This window comes from Asterias amurensis, chromosome 2 (genome assembly GCF_032118995.1).
Source record: "Asterias amurensis chromosome 2, ASM3211899v1".
Lineage (NCBI taxonomy): Eukaryota > Metazoa > Echinodermata > Asteroidea > Forcipulatida > Asteriidae > Asterias > Asterias amurensis.
Window position 1 is genome coordinate 29,553,444 of NC_092649.1, and position 21,596 is coordinate 29,575,039.

The 21,596-nt window shown below is 41.0% G+C and overlaps 1 protein-coding gene and 1 long non-coding RNA gene across 2 annotated transcripts; one reads left to right on the forward strand and one right to left on the reverse strand.

Moving 5' to 3' along the window:
- The first annotated feature begins 25 nt into the window (after positions 1 to 25).
- LOC139952807 (uncharacterized) lies at positions 26 to 6,205 on the forward strand. The gene has a single exon (XM_071952043.1). The coding sequence runs from the start codon at positions 26 to 28 to the stop codon at positions 6,203 to 6,205; it is 6,180 nt and encodes a 2,059-aa protein (XP_071808144.1).
- A 2,803-nt stretch (positions 6,206 to 9,008) lies between these two features.
- LOC139933947 (uncharacterized) lies at positions 9,009 to 14,659 on the reverse strand. Its single transcript, XR_011785656.1, has 5 exons — positions 14,183 to 14,659; positions 12,975 to 13,096; positions 12,413 to 12,488; positions 11,591 to 11,717; positions 9,009 to 10,090 (listed from the first exon to the last, which is right to left on the reverse strand). It is a non-coding gene; the product is annotated as an uncharacterized lncRNA (long non-coding RNA).
- Between the last annotated feature and the right edge of the window lie 6,937 nt (positions 14,660 to 21,596).

A 21,596-nucleotide genomic window follows, 5' to 3' on the forward strand; every position in this document is an offset into this window, starting at 1 on the left:
GTGCATCTTAATCAACCACGGGTATATGATCACCAATAAAACACTACAAAAAGTACAAGCAAAGTTCAAGTACACCTTCTTTTCATGGTCCTTCGAGCCGGATTCGAACCAGCGACCTATGGCTATGGCTACGAATGAAATGGAGACCGAGAACATTAACCCGACAACCCCTCTCGATGATACCCATGCAGTTACCATTGGCGGTGTTACTATTCCAGTTGCAACTCCAGCTACCAGTACACATCCAGTCCCAGTTACTGTCACCATCGTCGAGACCTCACCTTCCTCTACCGGGGTTTTCAGCACAGCTACAGCTGCAGCAGTTGGACTACAGACAAGTGCTGTTACCGTCCAATCCCGTTCTCGGTCCTCTCGTGACAGACGTATGCCGGCCCACTTTCAGGACTTTGTTATTGACCACCATCCTTCAACTTCCGGCAGAACAGATGAACATAGCGTTGTAACCACACAAACATCTCGTTCACGGAGGAGTTCTCACTCATCGAACTCACTCTACAGCGGACAGTCCCGTCACAGTAAATCTTCCTTCAAGTCAACACTGAGTGACTCCCAATCAGCGAAACTCAAACAGCAACGCAAACAGGCTGAACTGGAAGAGATGAAACGCCAGATTGAGGAAGATCAATCAGCAGATGAAGAGTTACAAAGGCTAGACGATGAGGCCTATGCCGCACGGATACGCGCTGACGAAGAAGCTCTTGCGGCTCGTAGACGTGCCGAAGAAATTGAGCGCAATGCTTTTCGTCAGCGCGAGTCTCTGAACACACGACTATCAAGACAAAGAAGATTGCGAGAAGTGGAACAACAGCTAAATGAAGCACGACTGATCACAGCCATGGTCAACAGTGATCCAGAACCAGAGATAGAGAAACAGCATCAAACTGTGACCCCATCTTCCATCAACCAAACAACATTGTCTGACTCACCAACCCAGGGTCAAACAATCACAGTCAGTGCTGAGAATACTCACATAGCCAACTTGAGTGATGTCCCTACATACAGCAATACTGCAGTTCATAAGCACAAGGCTGAAGTACACGTAGTTGATGTCACCACTCCGTCTGTTTGTTCTCCATCTAAAGGAACACCACCGTCCATGCAGCCGGCAGTTACCAATCCGTACCCTATGACTGCACCAACACAGTCGGTTGGTTGGGCACCACCTTTTCCAAACCCCTTCGCACAACCGTTCCCGTACCCGGCTCCTTCACATCCAATGGGGCCAGCTCCAGCACAAATGATGATGCCGAACTCCACGGAGCTGCTGATTGCCTCTTCATATGGCATACCAAGGCCAGTACTACCTACCTTCAGCAGTGGAAAGGAGAAAGACTTTGCCCTCCTAAAAATGGCACTCGATAACCTGATCGACGTTCATCCCCACTTAACCGAGCCGTACAAGTACCAAGTTTTGCTGGGTAAACTCAGCGGGAACATCAAGAGGTTAGCTGAAGCTTTCATCCATGAAGCCAAGCCATACACCGCAGCTCTGCAAGCCTTGAAAGAAAGGTACGGTCAACCACGGCAGTTGATACAGAGTGAAATCAACTCCATCCTGAGTATGCCCCCTGTGAAGTACAACGACAATGACGCCTTTGAGAACTTTTCCCTCTCCGTGCATTCATTGGTAGGGATGCTTAAATCTCTGGAGGGAGAGAATGGCTATGAACTAAAGTGCGGTTCTCATGTCGACCGACTCCTAAGCAAACTTCCATCAAGCTACAGAGATAGATTTGTGGAGCACTGCATTAGTAGAGACATAATTAAGGTAGACTCCAACAACACCTATACCCTACTCCACTTTGCAAACTGGTTGCAAACGAAGTCCCGAGCGAGGCGAATTGTCAGTCAGGCTACTGCTATCCAGAAGAGTGACAACCCTTCTACCGATAAGAAGGATAAACACTTTCAGAAGAGGAATGCTCCTGCAACAGCAGTATTCGTCACAAACGAAACACCAACGATGCCCCCATCGACGAACACCACTTACTCTGGACAGAAGGGCCCACACAAACCCAAAGCCTACTGTCCCAAGTGTAACGAGACAACACACTACCTCAACAGCTGTACAGAGTTTAAACAGTTGACAACCGAACAGATCATCAACTGGATCAAGGAAAAGAATAGGTGCTGGAGGTGTGGGCGTTCCCACAAGCCAGAAAACTGCACCCTGAAGAAACCTTGTAACACCTGCAAAGAACAGCACCTGACTGCCCTCCATGCTGCCATCCAGAGCGGAGCTAGTAAGGTTTACGTCACAGAAGCAGTAACGCAATCCCTCTTCATCGACCAACCCTCCCGACCACATCATATTATGCTAAAGGTGGTAAAAGTTCTGCTTCACGGACCAGGAGGGATGATGGAGACCTATGCCATCCTTGACGACGGTTCAATGAGAACCATGATCCTGATGCCAGCTGTTCAAGCGTTGAAGCTTTCTGGGGTAGAAGACAACATACTCCTGGCTACAGTGCGCAGTGAGCCATTCCTATGTGCAGGAAAATCAGTTAACCTGCAAGTGTCACCCAGGGACAACTCTGACGTCAGATATCCTATCAATGGTGCCTTTGCTGCCAACAACTTGTGCCTCTCTGAGTACTCGTATCCTATTGAAGCCCTCAAGAAACGATGGTCACACCTTCGTCAGATACCCTTGCCTCCGATCAATAAGGCTTGCCCACTAATCCTGATTGGTTCAGACTATGCCGATCTCATTCACCCGATACAACCAGTTCGATTTGGCCCCAGAGGAGCACCATTAGCTGTATGCACAAAACTTGGTTGGTCTCTACAGGGTCCAGCCAATCTCCTTCAAAGCCAATCAGAAGAGCAACAGTGCTTATTCACGACAACCCTTCAGCCAACCACGGATCTGCTTAAAAATGTTGAACGACTCTGGCAAGCAGACATCCTACCCTACTCTGAAAAGCAAGTCACTCGCTCGAAGCAAGATAAGCAAGCCATAGCGACACTTGAAGAAAAAACCATCAGAATAGAGATTGACGGAGTTCAGCGCTACGCCACTCCTCTACTTCGCACCAAAGACGACAACAAATTCAGAACTACTAAGGAAGCCGTCATGCAAAACCTGAAGCGGAACGAAAGACGCCTCCAAAAACACCCAGATAAAGCAGAAATTCACAACAAGCTTATCCAAACCCTTGTCGACACAGGCTTTGTGAAAATCATCAGCAACGAAGAAGCTCTGAAAACTGAAGAGTCCTGGTATATTCCGCACCACGTAGTTGAGCACAATGGAAAACACCGCTTGGTATTCAACTGCTCTTACGAGTACGAAGGCAAGATCCTCAACAATCACCTACTACCAGGGCCAACACAAGGTGCTTCACTGCTTGGCGTATTCCTGCGATTCCGCCAACACCCTGTTGCCATATCTGGGGATATTCAGGCAATGTTCCATCAAGTGAGACTACTCCCTGAAGACAAACCTCTCCTTCGATTTGTATGGCGTAAGATGAACCGAGACGTTGAGCCAGATATCTACGAATGGCAAGTTTTACCATTTGGCACCACGTGCAGCCCATGCTGTGCCACATTTGCACTACGCAAACACGTCAGCGACGACAAGGATGTCTGCAGTGCAGTTGACCAGGCATTCTACGTCGACAATTGCCTTGACAGTAAACCTACCATATCCGAAGCAAAGGAGCTCGTTATGAAGATGCGAAAGCTACTCTCAACTGGTGGTTTCAACATCAGACAATGGGCCAGCAACATCCCTTCAGTAGTTGATGAACTTCCATCTAATGCCAGATCTGAAGGCTACGAGCTCTGGTTAGCCTTTGGTCAGAACGACTTGTCCGAAGGCACCCTTGGACTTCGATGGCAATGTTCCACAGACGAACTCAGTTATAAACACAGATCAACTGAGTACTCGACGCTCAACCTACGAACTATCTACAAGATTCTTGCTAGCCAGTATGATCCAATTGGCTACATTTCTCCCTTCACAGCACGTGCTAAGGTGCTAGTGCAAGACCTTTGGAAGACAAAACGCGACTGGGACGACCCTCTTGAACCAGGAAAGATCCGTGATCAGTGGCTCACTTGGGAGGAGGAGCTCTCCGACCTTCCTCTGGTTAAACTGCCGAGATGTTACACCCCGCCTGATGTCAACACAGTGACTTCCAATAGAGAACTACATGTTTTCTGTGACGCATCTGAACGAGTATACGGATCAGTTGCCTACCTCCGCACTGAAGATGACAAGGGGGACGTCAGCGTCAGTTTTCTCATGTCTCGATCCAGAGTGGCACCGAAAAGACAACTATCGATGCCACGACTCGAGTTATCAGCAGCTCTCACCGGTGCACAACTAGCCGATCTCCTTCGTAAGGAACTTACCCTAGAGATCAACAAGGTCACCCTATGGAGCGATTCGACCACGGTCCTGCAGTGGTTGAAGTCAGAATCATGCCGATATAAGGTCTTCGTTGGTACTCGTGTCACCGAAATACAGACCCTTACAGATGTGCAGGACTGGCGCTATGTGGACACCCAGAACAACCCTGCCGATGACATTACCAGGGGTAAGTCACTCAAAGAACTGAGTGAAGAATCCCGATGGAAGACAGGCCCACTCTATCTTCGTCAACCTCCTTCTAAGTGGCCGAAAAGTCCAATCACTGACCCTACAGAGGACACCACAGAGCTGAAGAAAGCAACCTTCTGTGGTAAGACTGCCATTGTAGAAAACCCATTGCAGCCCGATCTCCATCAGTACAACAGCTGGGACGCTCTGGTAGAGGCTTTCAAACTATCCCTTCACGGGGTGGCCAAACCTGGAGATGACACAGCACAGTTGCGGGAGGACATCGAGAATCTTCTGTACCAAAAATGTCAACTCGAAAGCTTCCCTGAAGAGCTGTCTGCCTTAAAGGCCAAACGAGGAATACCGTCCGGGAGCAAGCTCTCACAGTTGGACCCAGCCTACGACGAAACCGCAAAGCTCATCAGAGTTGGAGGACGACTACGTAGGGCAGAAATCCTCTCCGATGCTGTTAAATACCCAATCGTCCTTGATCCTCATCACCACATCACCAAGCTGATAATACGTGACTTTGACGAGAAGCTTCTTCACTATGGTCCAGAACGTATTCTAGCTGAAGTAAGACGCAAGTTTTGGATACTCCGGGGAAGGGAGGCAATTCGTCGTCATCAGCATCAATGCTTTGAATGCCGCAAATGGCGCGCAAAACCCGAAGTACCAAAGATGGGTGATCTTCCTCCGTCCCGTCTCCGTCTATTTAAGCCAGCCTTCTACTCTACCGGTGTTGACTGTTTCGGTCCGATGCATGTCAAGATTGGTCGCCGCTCCGAGAAAAGGTGGGGGGTGATCTTCAAATGTATGACGACCAGAGCTATTCATATAGATCTCTTAGAAGGCCTGGACACCGATGCCTTCTTGATGTCCTTTCGGCGCTTCATTTCCAGACGAGGGAAGCCCTATGAGTTGCTATCTGATTGCGGAACCAATTTCAAGGGAGCTGAAACTGAATTACAGGAAGCATTCCACGCCATGAAACCTGACCTTGCCGCACAACTAGGCGACCAGAAAGTGAGATTCAAGTTTAATCCACCCAGTGCACCTCACTTCGGCGGAGTGTGGGAGCGAGAGATCAAGAGCATTAAAGACGGTCTCAAGGTTGTAATCAAGGACCAATCAGTCACCGAAGCCGTACTCCGCACCGTCCTGATAGAAATTGAAGGCATCCTCAATTCCAAGCCATTGGGCTACATCTCATCTGATGTTGCAGACATCAATCCCATAACTCCGAATATCCTACTGATGGGACGCCATGACCAGTCACTTCCACAAGTAGTATACCCTGTCGACGAGCTGATAGGACGACGCCGATGGCGCCACAGCCAAGTACTAGCGGACCAGTTCTGGTCACATTTCCTGAAATACTACCTGCCAAGCCTCCAACTTCGCCCAAAATGGCAAAGGGACTGCCGTAACCTCACCTGTGGCGATGTTGTCATGATTGCCGACCCTCAGCAGCCTAGAGCTCATTGGCTAGTTGGTAGAGTCATCGAGACACTTCCTGGAGTTGATGATCGCATCCGAGCGGCCAGAGTTAAAGTCGCTGATCGCGAATACACCAGACCCGTTGCGCGTCTGATACGCCTACCTGAGATCACCGATAGTGAAGACCCTTAGAGATGGACACCTATCGTGGACTTTTGAAGACTTTCTCTGTTTGATAAAATTTAGAGCCTAAATTTGGGGTGGCTGTCAGAAAGTCTCCGCATCAGGACAGTTTTTGTTATAGCGCCCTCTCTTGAATCAAAATCTCCAATGTTTCCATGATCATACTAATCGCCATTTTACAAGTCCGAATCCAAACTAATCACGTAAATTCCTCAAATAATTCCTAAATATCCAGGTTAATCCAATCATCGAATCACTTCTATTAATCACCAAAGTCCCGTGCGTGCATCTTAATCAACCACGGGTATATGATCACCAATAAAACACTACAAAAAGTACAAGCAAAGTTCAAGTACACCTTCTTTTCAGTTATTAAATGTTGGTCACACGTGCGTTTGTCTGCTGCACGCTCAAGGTTTTGCTACTTCTGGCTCCATTATTTAAAAAGCCCTAGTTCTCAAGAGCATCAGCAGGGCCCAATTTCTTGGCACACCACTGTAGGCCTACAATGTATGCTACGTTACAGCACACCTGATTCTTTGAGTTGAACGCACAGGATTCCTTGGTACGCAATGCCATGAAATTAGGCCCAGGTGAGAGACAGTTTAAATTGTTTGCGTAAAGGAGCATCAATTTACATCTTTATGAAATAAGGCTCTTTAATTTAGCTCAATAAATTGATTACTATTTATGAGGCATTTAGCCATCAAAACACAGCAACAATAGAAAAACCTGCATACAGTCAAGACAAAAAGCATAGTTGATGGCATGGCAAAACCTCTTGGCAGGGAAATTAATTAAGCTTTTATTAAGCTTTGCAAAATATTATGCAGTCCTTGGTGCTTTGAGTTTTGTTTCAAATTAGCTTTTCTTTATTATTACTGTTCAATTTCACGAAATTTAATCCCAATAGTGAAAGAAGTTGCATTTCGGGTAAGGTTTCAAAATATTCATCGAGTCGTTATCTATCTGTTGAAGGTAGCAACATGGTTATCATTTTATTGCAGAGCTTCACTAAAAGTATTTTTTTAAACAAATAAAAAGAATTTAAATTTCCAATGACTAACAGTGATCTGTAAACACTTCACATGCCATTGCGATCTCTTTTGTATTTAATATTTATTAAAAAAATATTTAGGCCTGAACGATCGACCCTATAAAGTTTTTCTCAAAGGCTAAATCAGAATATTTATAATATTGTTTTTTAAACTGTTATCCAATGTTGTAATAAAATATTGCACACCTTAAAAGTGTTTTGGACTGGAGGAGTTGGTTATTTTGCAGTTCATTTCTATTCCCACAAAGTGACCCACATGTATGTGAGCACAACTCGTATTTTTATTTTCACAAAGTGACATGTTTAGGAATAAACTCATTTAAAAAAAGGTTGATTGACAGTTCTGTACGAATGCAGAAGTCGGCTTAATTAAAAAATATTAAACAGTTACACTTAGCAGTATTTGAATCAGTTTGACAAATAGTTCAATCAGAGCTCCTGTGGGGTTACACTTTGTGTAAGAGAAAATGCTATAGTCTCCAAACGAAGATGACAATTGCTCCTCACCCAAGCCAGGAAGGCTTGATCTAGGTCTACATAAATTTAACATGTGAAAAAATAAATACCATGAGCTTTCAAAAACTGAAAATCAAGGATATGGCCTATAAGCATCTTAAACTTGTTAAAGTATGATTGATGAAAACAGTAAAATAGTGCACCGCCCTTGTGGGTTAGACTTGTGGACAAGTCGTTAATGGTCTGTCGCGGTGAGATAGTTGAGTTGTGGCGGTGTCGTAATGATTTAGGTTGCCGCCATCGAATACTGTTCTCGCGAGATCACTGTTCTCCGACGAACTGCTGACTGCGGACTTTTACTCCCCTTGTAGTCGTCAGAGCAGTAGTCTCATGGGACCAGCAGTCACAGGAGAATACCGCAGAAATCGCAGGGAGATTCGGAATAGAGTTGGAATGCTATCACGCGACAGAAAATTAACGACTTTTCCCACAGATTTAAACCCAACCCTAATCCAGGCCCCAACCCTAAATTTATACATTAAAACCCAACCCCAATCAAAACCCATATTATCTTAACCCTATCTTTCAGTGGTGTAACCAATGGTGGAGGCAAATTTGTTCCTTAAAGGAACACGTTGCCTTGGATCGGATGAGTTGGTCTATTAAAAGCGTTTGAAACCGTTTGTTATGAAATGCATATGGTTAGAAAGATGTTTTAAAAGTAGAATATAATGATCCACACAAGTATCACTCGAAACTGCACGGTTTTCCTTTTACGTCACGAACTATCACGGTCGGCCATTTATGGGAGTCAAAATTTCGACTCCCATAAATGGCCGACCGTGTTAGTCGACAGGGTAAAAAGAAAACCACGCAATTTCGAGGCATATATGTGTAGATCATTGTATTCTACTTTTACAATATCTTTCTAACCGTATAAACTTTACAACAAACGGTTACAGAACGATTTTCAAAGACCAACTCGACCGATCCAAGGCAACGTGTTCCTTTAAGCAGATCTATGGAATTGGGCCATGGTCTTTGTTCATGTAACATTTTAATGATTGGTCTGCAATTTGATTACAATGAACTACTCGGTTATACAGGTATGATTACCCAAGTAAGGTCAATCCACAAACAAACAAACAAACATAAATCAATGAGTAAAGACAGAAATAAATCATACACAAATATTAAGTAACAAAAAACGTAAGTTCTCTGTATATATATTTGTTTTAAAGAAATCTTTAGACAGTGACTTCAGACAACAATGAATACATATTTTGAACATGGGTCATCAAGGAATTTTAAACTTATAAAAACTGTCATCAACAAAGGTTTACAACCAAACACAAGGGGGAAAAACTATATTATAAATTTTGTTTAAAGCCATTGGACACTTTCGGAACAGAATTTGTTGTTAAAGTTCACAGATTTACAAATAACTGACAGGGTTTACAGAAGGTAATGGCGAAAGACTTCTCTTGAAATATTATTCCATGAAATGCTTTACTTTTTGAGAAAACATTAAAACAATTAACAATTCTCGATATCGAGAATTACGGATTTATTTTAAACACATGTCATGACATGGCGAAACGTGCAGAAACAAGGGTGGGTTTGCCCGTTATTTTCTCCTGACTCCGATGACCTGTGGACAACATACTGTTTACCAATAGTGTCCAATGGCTTTAAAGGCACTGGACACTGATGTTAATTACTCAGACTAATTGTTAGCATAAAAACTGGCTGCAACTGAGCAATGGCGAGCTGTTGAAAGTATAAAACATTGTGAGAAATGGCTACCTCTGAAGAAGTGTTTGGGAAAGAGGTAACTTTTCACTCAAATAATAAAAGGCTTCAAGCCTTTTATGGTGCATCTGAAAGCACACAAAGTTGTGCATATAGGGTGCTTTTTCTTTCATTATCTTCATGCAACTTTGATGATCAATTGAGCCAAAATGTTCACATGAATGTTATTGTAGGCATTTGTTGGGATACACCAGGTGACTGGTCACACACATTCCACAAGTATTAAAAGGTCATACAAAAAAATACACATTTCAGGAACAAATAAGATATAAATTTTACATAGAGTGAGACAAAGACTATGTTACCGTTTCCTTTTAACTTACTGCAAGTCTTCCAAGACCAACTGATGACTATTGTTTGATGCAGAAAAACCTTCTTTTTTAAGCTTTAAATTCTTAGACAATGTTTACTCTTAATGCCCCTCACCACAAGGTCTTCTGTTATTGACTTATACATCTGCATCCTCCAGATCTACCAATGCAGCTCCAAACAGCTCCACTTGTAATCACCACTACACACTAGAATGTAGCCTTCAGTCAAGGCTCTCACTGCACCCCGGGTGGTTTACGCTGAAAGGAAAGAGATTACATAAAGTGAGGAGCAGACTTTTTACTATATCTCTGCAACAGGTTTTCCAAAAATTAGGATATAATTTTTTTTATGGCAGAGAATAGTACTCTACAGACAAAGTTGTGGAAGTTTTGTGGCCGAGCTGTTAAGAGCACTGAATTCAAACTCTGGTATTTCTGCTCAGCAGAGTGTGGGTTCGAATCCCCAGCCATGAAACTTATGTCCTTAAGCAAGACACTTAACCATTGCTTCGTCCTCCAGATGGGACTCAAAGCTGTTGGTCCCCTGTGTGGTGTAAACGCATGTAAAAGAACCCAGTGCACTTATCATAAAGAGAGGGGTTCGCCCCGATATTCCTGGCTGGATTTGCAGCATATTGCGCCACAGCACCTTTTAAACCATTACATGGTGCTTAAGGATTAGGTCTTATACCTCAAACTTCATACCACTCCTTGCAGTAATAATATCTGGCACTTTGTATCCCAGGTGCGTTTAAATACGGTTATTATTTTTTTTATTATTAGTCCCTTGAGTTTGCAAGATCTTTTGGTTGGAAAGTTGGTTAATTGAGAACTAATGGTTCATGATGTTTTGGAATTACAAATGGTGGACCTATTTTTTTAACTATAGGCTATGTCTTGATCTTAAAAAGTGATGATTTGCTTGATTTCCCACCCATAGGAATAACTTTTCAAATAATTTCTGTTTTTAATAAGTGGAATGTGGGTTGGGCAACAACTCAACAGTTGAAATTCAGCTGCAGTAGGAAAAAATAAATTCTTAGAGTGAAAAATGACCACCGGCCCCTTCCAGATCATTTTGTCAAGTCAGTTCTCACATCAGTTCGTCAGCGTTTTCACAAAGTAGCACTCCCTGCTACACCAGCAAAAAATAACAATCAGAGAAAACGGCCTCTGAAGTTGAACACTTTTTAGAAACTTGCTTTCCTTCAAAACTTCAAAGTTTTTCCATTTAAATTTCTCAATGTAGATAGTTGATGACTTGTACTTAAAAACTAATCTTGTTTTGACTCATTTGCGTAATTAATTATGAAACGAGAGAAGATCCATGCTACATCGTGAAACCAAAAAAGATCAAAATACGTCTTTTTGCATTTTAACGAAGTCGCACTCGCCTATGCTACAACACAGCATTTCGTGCAAAAGTTGAAAACACTAATTAGCTTAATTAAAAAAGTAAAGCTGTCTGAGCTTTGAAACTTCGTGGAATTGTAGGTCTTCATGCATTATCAACAGAAATTAAATTGAAAAAAAAATAGCCCTAAGCACGTCGGGTGCTTCTTTGTGAAAACGTTGACGAGTTAGTTAACCTTGTATCAATAGAGTACCTCTGTGTACTAAGAGGGAGATGTCGACAAACTCCTCCACTATTTCAACTTGAAAGTTGCAATTTTTTGAAAGCCAGGAAAAACTTTTGAAAAACAAATTGAACAAATGTTTGAAATTCTTAAACATTGATTACTCTAAATTTGTCTTTACCACAAGGTCTGCTGTTGTTGACTTCTACCTGCATCCTCCAGGTCTACAAATGCAGCTCCAAACAGCTCTAGTTGTAGTCACCACTGCACACTAGAACGTAGCCTTCAGTCAAGACACTTGCTGAAACCTGGATGGTTCTCATTGAAAGGAAGGAGATGACATCAATTGAGGCCCAGACTCTAATTCTATATCTATCCAACAAATTGGGAATAGGGTATTTCTTTCGATTGCAGAGAATAGTACTCTAAAGAAAAGTTCCTTGAAAAAGTTCCTCCAAAAGTGATAATTTGATTGATTGCCCAAAAGGAATAACTTCATACATAATTTCAACTTTTTGGGCCATTAAGAATGACTATGTTCAAAAGTGTCTTTCTTTTTTCAATGGGATATCTTGAGCTGAGCAACAACTAAACAATTGAAGGATTTGGGTACTTTTTGTAACATAAAACACAATGTCCACAGATTTACATTAAACTTACACCTTTGAAGATAATGATAGTAGAAAGCAGACCTTAAAGTATTAGTTGCTGAGGTGCTGTAGTTTTTGAGAACCGAGTAAAACAATGTCATGAAAATACGTTTTTTACATGCTAAAATAATTTTTGTCTCATGATCACTGAGACGAAAATTATTTCCATGACATTGTTTTACTCATTTCTTAAAAACTACAGCACCTCAGCAAGTAATATTTTCAGGGAAGCTTTCTACTGTAATTATGTTAAAACTGCGTAAGTTTGGTGTAAATCTGTAGACACTGTGTTTTTTGTCCTACATACCCTTTAAAAAAGGAAACAAGAAATTCTTTGAGTGAAAAATACCTACCAACCCCTCCAATCCAGATCATGTGTCAAGTTAGCTCCTCATTTGGTCAACATCGTTTCAATAGACAACCTGTGTACTGAGAGGATAACAATTCTTTCCTCAGTCTTCTGTTTCAACTTTAATGTTTCATTTTTTAAATTCAATTAACTTTTAAAAAGGTTTGAACTTCTTAAAGGAACACGTTGCCTTGGACCGGTCGAGTTGGTCTTTGAAAAGCATTTTGTAACCGTTCGTTATAAAATGCACATGGGTAGAAAGATGTTGTAAAAGTAGAATACAATGATCCACACAAACATGCCGCGAAATTGCACGGTTTTCCTTTTACCTCGTCCACTAACACAGTCGGCCATTTGGACTCCCATAAATGGCCGACCGTGTTATTTCCCACAGTAAAAGGAAAACCTTGCAATTTCGAGGCACATTTGTGTGGATCATTTTATTCTACTTTTAAAACATCTTTCCAACCTTATGCATTTTATAAAAAACGGTTACAAACGCTTTTTTATAGACCAACTCGTCTGATCCAAGGCAACGTGTTCCTTTAAACATTGATTACACTTACAGGGTCTGCTGTTGTTGCCTTCTACACCTGCATCCATCAGATCAACCAATGCAGCTCCAAACAGCTCCAGTTGTTGTCACTACTGCACTGAATGTAGCCTTCAGTCAAGGCGCCTGGTTTCACTGAAAGGAAGGAGATTACATATACTGATGAGGCACACACTTTGTTACTATATCTTTGCAAAGTCCAAGGAATGAGGGTTTTATAGATGTAAACTTTGCATCGGCCACAAATTTTGGTTCTAACCTTACAGAATACAGCATTGTGTGTTAGCACTGTATACTTTCCCCAAGGCATATTACTCTGGTGGGATTTGAACCCACTGCAACTCTAGGTCAGATGACTCACCAACTAGACCTTTAAGTTTTCCAGGTAGAAAGAGGCAGTTATAATCTTATATTTTAGCAGCGGGTTCCTCAAAGATTTAGATGTTAGTTCTGGGAATGAAGGTATTACATGTATTTTTGAACGAGGGTATAATTATTATTGATTGCAGTAAATAGTACTCTTAAGACAAGTTCCTTGGGATGTGCAAGTTTGTTGGTTGGGAATTGGCTTTAAATAAGGGAATCAATGTGTGGTGAAGAGGTTTTCAACTAGTGGTTTAAACCCAACGAGGCCTGATTCTTGATAATTTCACCGAGAAGAAGTCGAGTTAAATTATCAAGAACCAGGCAGTCGGCGGGTTTAAACCACTAGTTGAAAACCGCTTCAACACACTTTGATTCCAATTCATAAATACCTTTTTGGTCAAAAAACATCAACACTTTTTGGTCAAAATGTAAAATAAATCCAAACATTATAATTGTTCAATGATTTCTTTAAACGCAACACCCCTCCAGCTATGAAATGGTAAGGCCCTCTGGTAAACAACTCCTTATAAGGGAATGCTGTGCGCGTCGTGCGTATCGAGTGACTTGGCACAACTGTTCCAGCCGTTGCTCTCGACCACAGGTGCAAACTCGCGTGTCACGCCCATGTTTCAACACTTTTTACTGGTCATTAACAAAGGTTTGTACACACCCATGTGACGCGCTCTCCACCAATAGGAATAGCGAAACTGTCTGAGGTATTTATGAATGGGAATTAATGCTTCATGCTGTCAGGGAACCACAAATGGATAACTACTTTTGACTGGTTGGCTATATGTAGCACTTCAAAGCTGATGAGTTGCTTAACTTAACTAAAACTTTTGTTTAATTTCAAACCTTGTAGACTGCTTGAAACTTTTTGCATGTATATTCTCCCACCAATGCAGCTCAAGAATGTAGCCTCCAGTCAAGGCACTCACAGAACCCTGGATGGTTTTCACTGAAACGAAGGGAATGACACATGCAGTAAGCCCATAACACTCTGTTTATTTGTAATAATTGCAAGAGCTGAATACATTGTTTCAAGATTTAGGGTACTAGGTTTTAAATGCTTCATGCAAATAGAGCAACTATCTTTAACTGATGGCGATATCTACATCTTCAAAAGGAATAACAAGATTCTTTCTTCAAAGTATGAAAAGATATTGAAGTTGGTCTGATTTGTGAATACCGATGCTGTTGTGGTATCGGAAATTTGCCAAAAATTATGTGGGAAGAAAGTCTTCTCAATTTTTAAAACCAAGCTGACTGTTGTTGACTTTCCACACCAGCATCCTTCAGATCTATTGATGCAGCTCCAAACAGTTCCAGTTGTTGCCACCACTGCACAGTAGAATGTAGCCTTCAGTCAAGGCGCTCACACAACCCTGGATACCCTGAAATGAGATGACTGACAAAAGGTTTACAGGGTGCTGTGGTGCAAAATGCTGTCAATCAAACAAGGATTACCAGGGGGGACAACCCTTCTCTTTTAATGCATGGAGCTCTTTTACGTGCATTACACAACACACGGGACCAACAGCTTTACGTCTTATCCGAAGGACACAGCAATAATGGTTTGAACTTAAAAGTGTCTTGCTTATTAAAAAAGGACACACACTCAGCTGATCAGAAACACCAGAGCTTGAGCACCAGACTCAAGCTCTGGTGCTCTTCTTGGCCACCACACTTTGGAAAGTTGTGGCTATTTGCATGAAGAGCTAGAGTGATTAAGGTATTATCTTCAACTACAGAAATAGACGACACGCCTTGAAATGACCCCACTTGCCGCAGTGCCTTTACTTTTGCTGGTGCTCTTAGAAAAGTTCAAATACAAATTTACATTTCCCTCATAGAAGTGCCCCTTACCGGAGAAAAATTGAAGTGCTCCTTCAAGAGCGACAATTGATGTTGAAACAAATATTGATTGCCTTGTAGAATGACAATTGAGATAATACTTTTAACTACCAGATAAACTAAAAAGTTTAGTTCTTTGAGAGGTTTCAATATTGTAACTATATTGATACACAATTTCTTTTTTTAAACTTAGCAGTAAAATAGAATTTTTGGAAATGTTCATGATCTTCCAAATGTCTTATAGTTGTCTTGAGTAGTTTCAGAAACTCATCTTACATAACCTTATGCATTATCAAACCTTGTGTAAGACCACAGTCCCTGTGGGTAGACATCTCTTCAGCTGCACAAGCAAGTTCAGTCACTTCAAGATTGGAAAACATTACCTGCATACTTGGGAAGAAAACTATCTATAGAAAGGTTAGCATTTGAGTGGTCACATCATGCCATAGCGTGATTTACACCATGAGTTTACCCTGAGACCTTACCAAACCTGTCATTATGTATGGTGCCAATGAGTTAGCCACCAATGTGCAGTCACCTGTCACAGCATCGGCATTAGGAAGAATCGGTTATACTGTGAAAAACAAGAAAATGGTTATGCTGAAAAGGAAGAGGTTAGAAACCTGTGGAAGTAAGAGCTGCAAAAATGGTTAGAATTCAGCTGTGGAGAAAAGTGTTAGTTTCTTTCTCACTTACCAATACTTTACCTGTCGTGAAAACATTGACCTTTGCTTGAAAACACTTAACCTCACTGACCCCTGATCATCAGCAACATCGGAGAGAGAATCGTCATCGTCTACCATGGAGCTACCAATATTCAGTAAACCTGCTAGAAAAGGGAGTTAATCTTATCTCTAGGCCAACACTATTATTAACTCTAGGCCTACACTTACCACTAATACATACCTTCAGGAATCAAAGGCATCAGTGTTCTCAGTGGTTGCTCTCTCTCTCTCTGTTTCATCATGGAGAAGAAAATATCCCGCTCTTGTTGTTTCATCTTTTTCCATTCCTGTTGTTTTATCTTTTTGTTCTTTTGACGCAGCGCTCAAAAACTAATTCATTGCAGTAGTTTTGGTACATAAATACCGAGGGCTATGAACAGATTTGTTTGGGTGGAAGTTAACTAATTTTGTAACAACTTGTTTTTATTTTATTGTTTCTTGACAACTTTGCTAAGGTTTTGTATGTTGTATTTTTCTAACTACAATTAATGTTCAAGGACTTTGGGTCATATACTCAAAGAAAAATAGTTACACATTCACAATTGATGAATGCTGTCATTAGGAATATTATGTATATTAATTTAGTATGTATAAATTGCCCTATATGATAATACTCCTAAATCAAACATGGATCATCAAAATGAATGCAGATTGGACAGGAATCTAATTTCAGGTTATGCTCACTACTATAGTAGGCAGGGGTTTGTTAAAGTTAAAAATCTACACCCAGAATTGATGTAAAGATGATATTAGGAGTATGTTAATATTAATTTAGCCTGTCTATATTGTTTATTTTTAATACTCCTAAATAAAACATTGATCGTCAAAAAGGGAAGATTTTTAGGGGAAGATTTACCCAATCTCTCTTTCTAAACTTATTTGGATTTGACTCCCTAAAATGTAGGCTCTATAACCCTAAAGATATTTATTTTGATTTTCAAACAAATTAATCATGACAATTGTAATTAAACATGACAACTGACGACTTTGAAGTTTCAACCCCAAGAAATTTCCAAAAAGACTTGTCTTCTAATTAAAAAGCATCATTGGCTTCGACCAATATGCAAAACAAGAAATACCAAGACAGAGTGAAGTCACATTGAAAGCTCAACCAAATGTGGGACAACATCAACAAGTTCATCGCCGATTATCTGGTGGGGACAGGGGCTGTAAAACAAGGGTGGGAACCTGCAAGAAATGGGTTAGATCTTCGCTTACCGTCTTCACACTCTTGTCTTTGTCTTGGACGATATCCAATGCCACATCCCCATACCACACAATCCATAGATAATTCTCACCAGACAAGTCTATCAATAGTTAGCACAGGAAATGTTCTGCCTTGAATCTTGACTTGAACACGGTAGCTCCGCGGTCCGGTGCGCCTCTCATCGTTCCCTGACTCGGTCCACATCAGTCAGCAAGGCCCGGTGACTACTTACAGCTTCTTGACGAAAAGTACAGTTGAAATACAACCCCTATCCCCAATGCTGCAGTTCTAGGTAGTCATTGAGGTTTTGTGCATGAATGTTCACAACACTTTAATAAAGATGTTGTTAGAGGAGCTCCTGGCTTCGGTCGTGCATCTTTTACACTGCAATCAGTCCGCGTTCAATCACTGGAGCACTTTTTAGCCACACTCGCATGCTCAACATTGAAGTTAAATATTGTCTAATAGTTCACACTTCTATAAAGTTTGCAGTCCGAGTTAAAGTTAACTCCATGGAACTCACGATATGCACTGAAGGGCTCAACAGTGATTTTTTCTTCAGTCTGCAATTTTTGTAAAGAAAACTTTTTTCTTGCAAGTGAAAGAATTGCTCACCACTCTCTCTGTCCATCCTTTCTCTATGCTCAGCAAACTCCATGGTCTTAGTCGACTGTGTCCTTCAAAACTCAACCAAGGCTATCAAATGCTGCAACAATTATTGCCAATTACATGAACACATTATCCGCAAATATTACTTATTTTTTTCGGTAAAGTTCATCGAAAAGAAAACGCGACGTCCAAATCCAGCGCTGGAGCCCAGAGGTAGGGCCCATCCTTCTTGCAGTCCACGCGTACTAAAAGTGGCATGTCAAATTGTCGTCTGCCCGCACGCGCCCACACGAGCCCACATGGAAGCATGTGCCAATAACTGTGTCATTTGCATAATTACACCTGTGGAGAAAACAATCAGTGAATCTGATTGGATAATTACACCCGTTGAAATCACCTGATTGGAGGATCCAACTATTGAGAACAACAACCGCCCACGTAAGCCCACATGGAAGCATGTGCCAATAACTGTGTCATTTGCATAATTACGCCTGTGTGGAGAAGACAATCAGTGAATCTGATTGGATATTCACACCTGTTGAAATCACAATCGGTGAATCTGATTGGATGATCCTAATCTTGACAATAACAAACTCGCGTGTGGTCACTCTGCCCATTTCAACTGCGCAGTTACCTTGATTATCCAGGGACTTCGATGCTTACCTGGTTAATAAATAACAGCGTAATAAAGAGCATGGAGGAATAAATTAGTCTTATTCCTCCATGTAAAGAGCAATTGAATTTATTGTCCTTATGTATTACCGTACAAGGGGTAGGCTTGAACACAATAAGAAATTGGACAATTGAGACAATGCAATCCATGGTGCGAGAATGTTTTTTTAATTAAGGTGGAGCGGGGGCCGAGTTGAAGACTTGGGGCAATGTAGTGTATTGAAACATCCATTTGCTCATTTTGTTATACACAACAATGTGCTGTAGGATGGGATGGGTGGAGGCCTGAGGGGGGCTCAACCTTACCACAACAGAATAATTTCTGAAAAAGCAGCTTCAGAAGTTGTCCACACACTGGGCCAAATTTCAAAATTTCATAGAACTGCTTAAGCATTATATTTATGCTTACTAGGTTGCCGTCCACATTGTTAAGAAGGAGACATTTGGGTCATGTTTAGTCCAAGTGCTTAAGAACACGAGTGGCATTATAAATTATAATTTGGAACTATAGAGGGCGGTATATAAGATAAGTGGTCTACTCCCAGCACACGAGTCTTATCGTGGGCCCAATTTCCTGCGCAAGCACATAATCTTGCTTGGCAAAAACAGGTTACCATACAACATTCCATTAAGTTTATTCTGTTGCGACAGTGGTGCCCTACTCATTTTGGCTAAGCATAGAAATGAAGTTGTCAAGTAGTATTTTCTGCTCGCTTCTGCTAAACAAAGAAACAACAGCAATATCTGTGAAAATAAGCCCTGATTCGTGACCTCTTCCAATAAATAATAATAATAATAATAATATCCCAGGATTGAGAAGGGATTTCTTCTTTGTTACTTTTGTAGCCTTCACCTGAAGTGCCCCCCCCCCCACACACACACACACACACACCTTAGTTGATGTCCATTTCTTCAACGATGCTCCATCTGTTCCCCATCACCAACATACTATTCAGACTTTTGACGATATAAAAATCGCACTAGTAAAATATTTTATTTCATGTGCTTGCTTTTGGCACCCCTGAACAGACACTATGTTGATAAATTAGGAAGATCACAAAAATAGAGCTGGATAGCTTAGTTGGTAGATCACTGGCTTGTTAATCATCCGAAGGTTGTTGGTTCAAGTCCCACTCAAGTAAATTTGTCTTTGTTCCAAGTCAGTTCCCCTGTGGTTTATAATACTTGTTTGTAGCTTTTAAGTTTAAGTACAGCAAAACTAAGTATGCTTGCTAGACTAAGATTACCAGCCAAAGTACCACGTCATGTGTACAATGTGTACATGGTTTCCTGCACATTTCCGCTTAGCACAAATTGTTAAGCAACATTTTTGCTTAAGCAGCTCTTTGAAGTTGAGCCATGGTCTCAGTTCATGTAACATTTGGTTGATTGGTCTGAAATTTGATACATTGAACTACTCAAGTATACAGGTATGATTACTCAAGTAAGCTTAGTCCACAAGCAAACAAACATTAACCAATAAGTAAATACACAAATAAACACACAAATAAAGGAACCAAAAAAACACGGATTCTTTTAATTGGTTTATTTCTTTTGAAGAAATCTTCAGAAATTAATGAATACACATTTTGAGTATGGATCGGACATGTAAACCTGTATAAAAACTGTCAACAACAGAAATGTTTTAAACTAAACTCATGGGGGGGACACACATTTTACTATAAATTTTGCTTAAAGGCACTGGGCACTATTGGTAACTACTCAAAGTAATTGTTAGCATAAAAACTGACTGCAACTGAGCAATGGAGAGCTGTTGAAATGATAAAATATTTTGAGAAATGGCTTTCTTAATTTTTCACTCAAATAATAAAAGGCTTCAGCTTAAGCTTTTTGTTAAGCATCTGAAAGCACACAAAGTTGTGCACTATAGGGTGTTATATCTTTCATTATTTTCATGCAACTTTGAGGACCAATTGAGCCAAAAATATCACAGGTTTTGTTATTTTATGCAACAGTTGGGATACACCAGGTGAAAGTACTGGGGTGGATTTCACAAAGGTAGTCCTAACTTAGGACTAGTCCTAGGCAATGCTAAGAGATAGGACTGGTCCTAAGTTAGGACCAGTAACCCATCCTAACTTAGGACTGGTCCTATCTCTTAGCATTGCCTAGGACTAGTCCTAAGTTAGGACTACCTTTGTGAAATCCACCCCTGGTCACACAAATTCCAGAGTATTAAAATGGCATACATAAAACCTACACACTTTAGGAACAAAGATAAATATAAATTTTACATAGAGTGAGATAAAGACTATTTTACCGTTTCTCTTTCATTTATTGCAAGACCAGCTGATAACTGTTGTTTCATGCAGGAAAGAGGGTGCCATTTTTTTTTTCAATGCCGAAACACAAACAGATTAGTAAATATTGATTCAGTAACCCCTTCCAGAATATCTGTCACGTTATGAGCAGTACCATGTTAATGGTCAACCTTGATGCGATAGTTGACCTTCATGCATGATGGGAGATAACAACAATTTTAACTTCTGTTTCAACTTACAAAAATGACAAACTTGAGAGCCTATAAAGCAGATAAAAGTCTTGAAATGGAAGAGCATTGATCTCAAATAAAATCTGTTTCATTTGAGGTATTACTTTGTTCTTCAATGTACAGGGAATATTATAGAATATTGTCAGCACTATATAAAATAGTGAAAAACATCGGGGCGCATGAGTCAAGGCAAATTCGAAAAAGTTGATTGTTCTGAATGTACAAGGGTCTGCCTTTGTTGACTTCTACACCTGCATCCTCCAGATCTATTGATGCAGCTCCAAACAGGTCCAGTTGTAGTCACCACTGTACACTAGAATATAGCCTTCAGTCAAGGCGCTCGCTGCAACCCAGATGGTTTACACTGAAAGGGAAGAGAATACATAAAGTGAGGCACAAACTTTGTTACTAAAGTAATGAGGGAATTATTTTTGATTGCAGAAAACAGTACTCCTCAGACAAGTTTCTTGCGATGTGCAAGTTTGTTGGTTGGGAAGTTGGTTTAGATGGGAGCAATGTGGGGTTTAGATTGGAGCAATGTGGAATCAAAAAGTTTAAATAATTTTCTCTTTTCTCACAATTTTGAGGGGTAGCACTTAAGATCTGATGGAGTAGATGTTGCTCATCAATGTATAAGGTCTGCCTCAAATATGAATCCGAGTGTTACTGCAATAATGTACAACCGAGAGG